Source organism: Chlorocebus sabaeus, chromosome 20 (genome assembly GCF_047675955.1).
Source record: "Chlorocebus sabaeus isolate Y175 chromosome 20, mChlSab1.0.hap1, whole genome shotgun sequence".
Taxonomy (NCBI): domain Eukaryota; kingdom Metazoa; phylum Chordata; class Mammalia; order Primates; family Cercopithecidae; genus Chlorocebus; species Chlorocebus sabaeus.
Window position 1 is genome coordinate 26,812,941 of NC_132923.1, and position 9,193 is coordinate 26,822,133.

At 46.7% G+C, this 9,193-nt stretch overlaps 1 protein-coding gene across 2 annotated transcripts; it reads left to right on the plus strand.

Moving 5' to 3' along the window:
- Nucleotides 1-1,170: 1,170 nt before the first annotated feature.
- Nucleotides 1,171-5,553, plus strand: GSTM3 (glutathione S-transferase mu 3). Of its 2 annotated transcripts, XM_007977667.3 has the most exons (9): nt 1,171-1,253; nt 1,697-1,967; nt 2,300-2,375; nt 2,715-2,779; nt 3,832-3,913; nt 4,007-4,107; nt 4,779-4,874; nt 4,962-5,072; nt 5,359-5,553. In XM_007977667.3, exons 2-9 carry the CDS (start codon nt 1,920-1,922, stop codon nt 5,455-5,457), a joined length of 678 nt encoding a protein of 225 aa, XP_007975858.2. In that variant the 5' UTR covers nt 1,171-1,253; nt 1,697-1,919; the 3' UTR covers nt 5,458-5,553. The 2 variants fall into 2 exon arrangements, with proteins under 2 accessions (XP_007975858.2, XP_037854103.1); XM_037998175.2 differs by lacking the exon at nt 2,300-2,375.
- Nucleotides 5,554-9,193: the final 3,640 nt, after the last annotated feature.

Consider the following 9,193-nt stretch of genomic DNA (forward strand, 5'->3'; position numbering starts at 1 on the left):
GGGGCCTCCTGCAGGTCTCTTGCTCTGTCAAGGTCAAAACCCCTACTTTCCTAAATTCAACCATTGATTCTCCATCTTCATCTTACTTGATCAGCCACACTTGACACAGTTGATCACTTCTCCCTTTAAACATCTTCACTTGGCTTCCGAGGCCCTTTGTTTTCCTCCTACCTCCCTGGCGATTCTTTTTCAGACTACTTTGCTGGTTCGCTCTCATTTTTCCCTAATCTTTACATGTTGATATGCCAGAGCACCTCAAACCCTTAGACCTCATCTCTGCTACTCGCGCTCCCATGGTGATCTCATTTAGTCTCTGGTTTCAAATGCAATCTACAGAGTGATCACTCCTGTACTTGCTGTTTCCCTTTTCCTGGAGTTCTCCCTGCCTCCTGCAGGTAGGAAGTGATTCAAGATAAGAGATGGAGAGAGCTCTTCTGGCCAGGATAGAGGGTGATTCTGAGAAGGCTTAAAGGAATAGGTGAGCTTTTGAGCAAGGCTACTTGAGGAAGGGTAGGCCGTGGACATTAGGGTGCAGGCAGGAGCAGAGCAAACATGCTTGTAAAAGGAATAGCAATTATTCTGTTTTATATTTATATCAGCCCATGGTGGCCCCTACAGCAGAGTGGCTTGATCTCTCACCTCCTTCAGGTCTTTGTTTAAAGATTAACTTCTTCATGAGGCCTTCTATGAACATATCCTTTAAAAACACAAATCCCCTTCCTACTAGGACTCCCCCAATTCCCACCCTGAGACCCCCCTCTTCTCGATTTTATTTCTCTCTATAGGATGTGTATCACCATCGAACTTACTAGATATTTACTATATATTAGTTTATTTATTCCCCATTAGAATGTAAACTTCCTGAGGGCAGGGATTTTGTCTGTTGAGTTCAATTCTGTATCCCCAGTACCTAAAAGAGTGCCTGTCCATAACGGGCATGTTAAACATTGTTGGACAGATGAATGAGTGAATGAAAAATGGTAGTACCTTTCCTCCTCCAGTCCATGCTACACAAAGAGGCAAGATTAATTTCCCTAAATGCGTGAGCATTAGGAAGTGGGAGGGGTTGGAGAAGGAGGAAATTATAATAAGGAAACCATAAACTACTTAAGCCCATGAAACAAAGGTAGGAAACATTCAAGATAAGAGACCTCTTCTGGCCAGGATAGAGGTTGGTTCTGAGAAGACTTCAAGAAGGCAGACATTTGAGCAAGGCTGCTGAGGAAGGATAGGCTGTGGATATTAGGCTGCAGGCAGGAGGATCACAGGGCAAACACTCCAAGGCGGGAAATGCAAGTGTGTGTAGAAGGAACAGCAAGCATTTTTGGGTTGGGCTGGCTTATGAAGTTGCGACGGGCTGACGGCAAGATAGGACTGGAAAAGCACGTCGGGGTCAGGTTGCAGAGGTCCTTGACTGACAGAGAGGGGAGCTTGGTCTGTGGGGAATCCTCTGCTCTGTGTGGTCAGAAGCTGGTCCGACTCTCCCGCCTTGCCCCAGTCTCCCTATCCCACATTCCAGCCCCGGCTGGCTCGGTAAAAACGGCACGAATCTCGCTCTCCCTGGGTAACTAGGGTCCCAACTGCCTGGCTAGTGTTGCTTTTCGCGTCTTCACTGACACCATTAATGAATGAAGTCTGGCTCCCACCCGTGGGGAAGGGAGGAGCCTCAACCTCCAGTCCGCTTGCTCGCCTGCAGCGCTCCCGCCCGTGTCCCGCCTCGGCTTGCGAGGCCCTCAACCCCAACCACAACAGAAGTCGCGCCTGCCCACGGCCCTGTGGAGCCGCGGAGGGAGGGGACGGAGAACGGGGCGGAGGCGGAGTCAGGACGCCAGCGCGTGGGCCCCGCCCCCTTATGTCGGGTATAAAGCCCCTCCCGCTCTCGGTTTCCCCAGTCCGCCAAGGCTCGGAAACCCTTCACCATGTCGTGCGAGTCGTCTATGGTTTTGGGGTACTGGGATATTCGTGGGGTGAGTGCCGTCTCAACGGTAGAGCCGCTCGGTCAAAGAGACGGACGCGGAGACGGCGGGTCTCTGGGTTCGCGGTCTCCAGTAGGAGCAGCTCTACGCGGGGGCATTTTCGAGCTGCCGAGCCACAGACGTCGACCCCTGCCCAGCTTCTGGGATGGCGGGCCATGTGGGGAGGGGCCGAGGAGACCACGCCGGGGCCGGGCTTGGGGGGCAGCTTAACCACCGCCCCGGCAGGATGCAGGGGCTCGGCAGCCCCGGAGCCGGGGACGTTAGCTGGCGGGCGTTGGGAATGGGTGGGAGCTGCGCAGTCGCTGAACCGCTGTTTCCCCTAGCTGGCGCAGGCCATCCGCCTGCTCCTGGAGTTCACGGATACCTCCTATGAGGAGAAACGATACACGTGTGGGGAAGGTAATGCCGCTCTGCGTGCCCTTGTAGCCAAGCTGGCCTTCCACCTGCCCAGGTCTTCTTAGGCCCAGAGGGTGGTGGCGTCGCGCCAAGGCCGGGTGGGACGTCTGCCCCAGTCTGGATGGATAGCGACACATCCTTTATCTGGAACTGGGGGTTCTCTCTTTAACATAGTCCAACCGCATCTTAATGCTTAACCAAATAGGGCTCAGAGGCTCAATGGTTATGCTTTTGGGGCCCGGGAATTTGAGGTATTGGGACCAAGTCATTTCTTTAGATCTTTCGCTCTTGTCAGGTGAGGTATTAAGGAGGTTGGGTCCCACTTAATTCTGTCTCTTACAGCTCCTGACTATGATCGAAGCCAATGGCTGGATGTGAAATTCAAGCTGGACCTGGACTTTCCTAATGTAAGTGGCTTTAGTAGAGGTGGCGGGCAGAAGGGAAAGCCTTCAAGTGTATCCATCCTTGCCTCTTTCCTGCCTGGTACAGAAGGATGCAAAATAGGGGATCTTAACCTGGATAGAATAAATAGAATTCAGGGGTCCTTCAACTGGATGGATATGTATTTTCATTCCCATTAACCACTAGCAAAAGTGATTTCCTTTTATTGTGAAGAGAGACAATAAGTGACATTGGTTATTAGCCATATCTGTCACTTTGTCACTAGGAGAAATCAGGTATTTTCTTTTTTGTGTGTTTTTTGTTCTTTTGTTTTGAGACAGGGTCTCTGTTGCTTAGGCTGGAGTGCAGTGGCACAATCGCAGCTCACTGCAGCCTCAACCTCCCAGGCTCAAGCAGTCCTCCCACCTCAGCCTCCCAAGGAGCTGGGACTACAGGCACAGGCCACCATGCCCAGCTAATTTTCGTATTTTTGTTAGAAAAGGGGTTTTGCCATGTTACCCAGGCTGATCCTGAACTCCTGGGCTCAAACAATCCTCCCACCTCGGCCTTCCAAAGTGTTGGGATTATAGGCATGAGCCACTGTGCCCAGCCTGAAATCAGGTAGTTTTATATTCTATTAAATGCATTGCAGATATTTTAAGTGATATTTATATACGTGTAAATAAATATATACATATGTTATTTACTTTGAGACTATGTTAGTCATTACATCTGCTTACTATTTAATGCATTAATAGGCATGTTATGCTATTTGAATTTTTAAAAATATTTTTTGATTGTGTAAATAATCTATTCTGCTTCATGCTTTTAACAACTTTATTCTGAGAAAAGGTCCATGGCATGCACATACACCCACACATACACACACTAATTTAAGAACCCCTGTCTAGAATCTCGTGGACCCAGTTGCTGCCTTCTACTTATTTTCTTTTTTCTCCTAATGCAGCATCTTCTCTTTCTTGTTCACTGTCCTGCAAGTATTCTTTTCCCCAGGAGAGAGAGGTAGGGAATCAAGAGAGAGGTAGGTTGTTCATCTGGCCTGTCCTTTTCCTTTCAGCTGCCCTACCTCATGGATGGGAAGAACAAGATCACCCAGAGCAATGCCATCTTGCGCTACATCGCTCGCAAGCACAACATGTGTGAGTGGGGTAGGGCTGGGGAGGGACCCCAGGCTGGTAGTTTGTCTGAGAGTGGACAATGCCAAGGGTGATTTGTTATCATTTGGCCTACAGGTGGTGAGACTGAGGAAGAAAAGATTCGAGTGGACATCATAGAGAACCAAGTAATGGATTTCCGCACACAACTGATAAGGCTGTGTTACAGCTCTGAGCACGTGAGTTTCTTTTTTTTTTTTTTTTTTTTTTTTCTTTTTTTTTTTTTTGAGACGGAGTCTGGCTCTGTCACCCAGCCTGGAGTGCAGTGGCCGGATCTCGGCTCACTGCAAGCTCCGCCTCCCGGGTTCACGCCATTCTCCTGCCTCAGCCTCCCGAGTAGCTGGGACTACAGGCGCCGCCACCTCGCCCGGCTAGTTTTTTGTATTTTTTAGTAGAGACGGGGTTTCACCATGTTAGTCAGGATGGTCTCGATCTCCTGACCTCGTGATCCGCCCGTCTCGGCCTCCCAAAGTGCTGGGATTACAGGCTTGAGCCACCGCGCCCGGCTGCACGTGAGTTTCTTTAGCACACATCTGCTGAATGGAGTATCAGAAAAAGGGGTATTTAGGAACCCAAGGGTTATCTCTGTTTCATTCTGCTGCTGCTACCTTCCCACCAACCCAGATTATTAGAATAAGAAACAGAACTTATAATTTTTGGTTTGTTTTGTCATGTAATTCCAGTTCTGGTGCCTCTTCTTTCCAAACTCCTCCTCCCCACCCTGCCATCCTCAAGTGAAGGCAATGAGAAGCCACCTAGAGAAGGGGCTACTAAATGTCCGTCACTGGCCTGTGCCCTGATTAACTACAAAAGTGATCACCACTATTCTCATTCTGTTTTTTCCTCTTAGGAAAAACTGAAGCCTCAGTATTTGGAAGAGCTACCTGGACAACTGAAACAATTCTCTGTGTTTCTGGGGAAATTCTCATGGTTTGCAGGGGAAAAGGTAGGAAGAAGGGAAAAGAAGAGCACACCTTCTATCTCTGCAGGCTACTACTCCTCAGATCCAAGCATCTTATTGCTTTTCTTCTAGCTCACCTTTGTGGATTTTCTCACCTATGATATCTTGGATCAGAACCGTATATTTGAGCCCAAGTGCCTGGATGAGTTCCCAAACCTGAAGGCTTTTATGTGCCGTTTTGAGGTGATGTTTCCTGCACCTTTCTCTTATAAAAACACTCACAGGCTTCCCTGGGCCCTGTAGGATCCCGTTGTGGTGGATTCTTGCCTGGCTTTTGCCTAAAGGGATCAATGGTTGGACACCTCTAGACCTTTAAATCTTGGGAAAAGCCTGACTTCTACACCTTGAAGGCACTGTCTACAAAAAGTGGAGGAGGTAGACATAGGCAACATGTGAATGTTGCTGTTTTGGTATGCATCTGTTGGACTGGGTTGGGGTCTTTATAAGATTTGGTGTATTTTCCTTTCAGGCTTTGGAGAAAATCGCTGCCTATATACAGTCTGATCAGTTCTTCAAGATGCCCATCAACAACAAGATGGCCCAGTGGGGCAACAAGCCTGTATGCTGAGCAGGAGGTAGACTTGCAGAGCTTGTTTTGTTTCATCCTGTCCCTAAGGGGTCAGCACTCTTTCTTTGCTCTTTTCAATAAATAGCATTTAGGTTACTGGTGTCCAGCTGAATTTCTCTTGGGTATAAAGGCTAAAAGGGAAAAAGAATATGTGGAGAATCATCAAGATATGAATTGAATCACTGCAACACTGGCTTCCCCCTACTCCCCAACTGAGTTCAAGCACTGTAGGTTCATGCCCAAGCCTCGAGAGTGGGTACTAGAAAAAGAGATTGCACAGTTGGAGAGAGCAGGTATGTTAAATGGGACTGGAGTCCCTGTGAAGACTGGGTGAAGTAAAACTGTGGTACTGATGGACTTAACTGGAGTTCAAAAAACATCCTGTGTACACATGGGAGTTTAGTGTGATAAAGGTAGTATTTCAGACTGGTGGTCTAGCCAGTAGAGTTGGGACAATTGCTTACTCATTAAAAATAATAGACCCCCCCACTTGCCACTATTCACTAAAATCTGGAATTTAAGGCCCAACATTAAACACAGAGCTGTTGAAGTATTGATGAAAATATAAGAATTTTTGTGACCGTGGAGTAGGAGAAGTTTCTTTAAAGACATAAGAAAAAAACATAGGCTGCTCTGCCTGTGGAGTAGCCATTCTTTATTCTTTTACTTTTTTAAACAATAACAAAATCACAAAGGAAAGATTTACCAATTGAATAGGGTCAAATTCTACAACTTTTCCTAAGGCACACACAATAAATGACAAGTGAGACAAAGAGTACTAGTATAAAGATTATATAAAGACCTGTAAATCATTAAGACAACTGAGTTCTTAAAAATGGACAAAATCAATGAATAATTTGTAAAGTAGAAATGTGACCAAAAACATCTAAAAGATGTTTATAATGCAAGGAACTATAAATTACAACAGTGAGAAACCATATTTCCTTCTATCTGATGAGTAAAAAGTTTCTAAAGTGTTGGCAAGGCTTGAGAAAGGGATATGCATTTCCTGCTGGTCAACTTGTAAATTAGTATAGCTACTTTGGAGGACAATTTAGCAACATCTGCTAAAATTTAAATCATATCCTATGACCCAGCAATTCCATGCTATAAAAACTCATCCATGGCTGGGCTTGGTGGCTTACACCTGTAATCCCAGCACTTTGGGAGGCTGAGGTGGGAGGATCACGAGGTCAAGAGATCGAGACCATCCTGGCCAACATGGTGAAACTCCATTTCTACTAAAAATACAAAAATTAGCTGGGCATGGTGGCATGTGCCTATAGTCCCAGCTACTCAGGAGGCTGAGGCAGGAGGATTGCTTGAACCCAGGAGGCAGAGTTTGCAGTGAGCTGAGATCACGCCATTGCACTCCAACCTGGCTACAGAGCAAGACTCTGTCTCAAAAAAAAAAAAAACCTCATTCAAAGAGGCATATACTAAGATGTTCACTGTGGCATTATTTGTAATGACAGATAAGCGGAAACCATGTAAATACCTGTCAATACTATGGAGTACCACGTGGCAGTGGAAGAATGAGACTGAACTGTGTGAACTAACATGCAAAGATCCCCAAAACAGGCCAGGTGTGGTTGCTCACAGCTGTAATAACCACACTTTCAGAGGCTGAGGTGGGAGGGTCACTTGAGGCCAGGAGTTTAAGACCAGCCTGGGCAACATAGTGAGACCCCTGTCTCCCAAAAAAAATTTTTTTAGCTGGACACAGTTGCTCATGCATAGTCCCAGCTACTCAAAAGGCTGAGGTGGGAGGAGTGCTTGAGCCCAGGAATTTGAAGCTGCAGTGAGCTGTGTTCTTGCCACTGCACTCCAACCTGGGTGACTGAGCAAGATGCTATCTCTTAAAAAAATAAAAAAGATCTCCAGGCATAGAGAAGAGTCTGGAGGGAAACACCAAACTCATAACAGGCTTACTGTAGGCAAGTGGGATAAAGGCCCAGACTCCATGGTGGAAGTTAAAGGGCATTTCCAAGTTAAGGCTAAGACTTGCTTTTCTAACTAAGAGAATGTACTTATGCATTGCTTGTGTAGTAGAAACTAGTTTTAAGAAAAGAAAGCAAACTTAAGAAACACTGACTCCTTTGGAGATGACTTGGCACCACTTTCCGTTCACAGAGCAGAGTCCGAATAGTCTTCAGAGACAGGCCTGTAGGCCAAATTGTCATCCCCTATGGACCAGAAGCCAAGGATCTCTCTAGTGATGGTTAGAGGGCCCAAATGGCAGGGATACCCAGTGATGTCAGGAGGAATAGTACAGACAGAAGGTGCTAAGCAGACAGTTCAACTGCCATGTTTTACCACCCCCTGTGAGCAGGGATTAGGTGTTCAGGCCAGTTTCTTGGGCATGGGGAGCCTTTGGCCAGAAGAGGTATAAAGCTCAGAAGTTTTTCATTCTGATAACTATTGATATAATTTTCATAGTGTGAGGGAGTGGTATGCTTTAAGGAAAGGCCTTGTGTATTTAAGGGAGGCCAGAGAAATTGAGGATGTCCCTGGGGCTAGATCGGTGCTATGACCAGAAATCAAAAAGGGAATACATTATTTATTGCTGTGTAACACTATTGAGAGAGGAGGTAGTTAAGGGATGGATAGGCCCATAGAGAGGGAGGGTCTCAGGAGAAGGGATAGAAAGGAACTATGTTCACAAGAACAACTGTGGGACAGCCACTATACTGCCTCTACAGTTAACAGGAAAAATGTAAGAACTTACCCTTAAGCTAGGATGTTGCTCAGAAGTGACCATCCCAACTTTGGTGCAGGCACAATAAATCAACCTAAATTTCCCTAATTTAACCCAGCTCATTATAATGTCATTAAACATGACATTAGCATTGTGGTTTTAGCACCCCCATGGGTTTTGCTTAGGCACTCATGGGTAATAACCAAGATGGAGTCACTTTGGCAAACCTTAGGCATGCACAGCTGTAGTACCCCAAGGAGAAAATGTTACCTCTCCCATCTGGGCAAAACCCACAGAAGACTTCCTGTCTTCTGCCACATAAAAGACACAGAACACAGATGTCTTACTGACACCCTGCTTTCAAGACCCCGTCTTTGCTGAGAGCTTTCCTTTTTCCCAGTAGATTCTACTCTGCCCTACTCACTCTCCACGTCCATGTGCCTAATTTTTCATGGTCATGGGACCAGAGCCTGAACCTTGCCATACTCCAGGGGCAAAGGAAGACTTGTAAACTATTCCCACAGATGTAGCAGCCTAAAACAATACATGTTTATCGTCTCCAAGTTTTGTGGATTAGGAGTCTGGGCACAGCTGAACTGGGTCCTCTGCTCAGGGTCTCATCTGAAAACTGCACTCAGTGGGTCAGCCAGAGCTTTGATCTCACCCCCACGCTCAGTGGGGGAAAGATCTGCCTCCAAGTCTGTGTAATTATTGATAGCATCAGTTCTTTGTTTCCTGTTGGACAGAGGTCCTCCATTTATCATTGGCTGTCAGCTAGAGCCACCTTCAGCTCCTTGCAAAAGGGGCCTCCTCAACATGGCCGCTAGTTAAAGGCGTCTCCTGGAAGCAGGAACACTACAGTCCTGTGTATTCTAATCACAGCAGTGACATCCCATCACCTGTTCTTATTCTATTAGAAGCAAGTCACTGGCCCCACCCACACTCAAGGGCATGAGTACTAGGAGGTGGGATCATGGGGGCCATCTTAGAGTCTGCTCACCACAAGAGAAGAAGGAAGGAAACAGGAGATTGGTCCTG

Coding starts and splice junctions, on each gene's coding strand:
- GSTM3 (XM_007977667.3), top strand. CDS start 1,920: ATGTCGTGCGAGTCGTCTATGGTTTTGGGGTACTGGGATATTCGTGGG. Junction 1,968..2,299: donor GGTACTGGGATATTCGTGGG/GTGAGTGCCGTC, acceptor TGTTTCCCCTAG/CTGGCGCAGGCCATCCGCCT. Junction 4,108..4,778: donor TGTGTTACAGCTCTGAGCAC/GTGAGTTTCTTT, acceptor TTTTCCTCTTAG/GAAAAACTGAAGCCTCAGTA.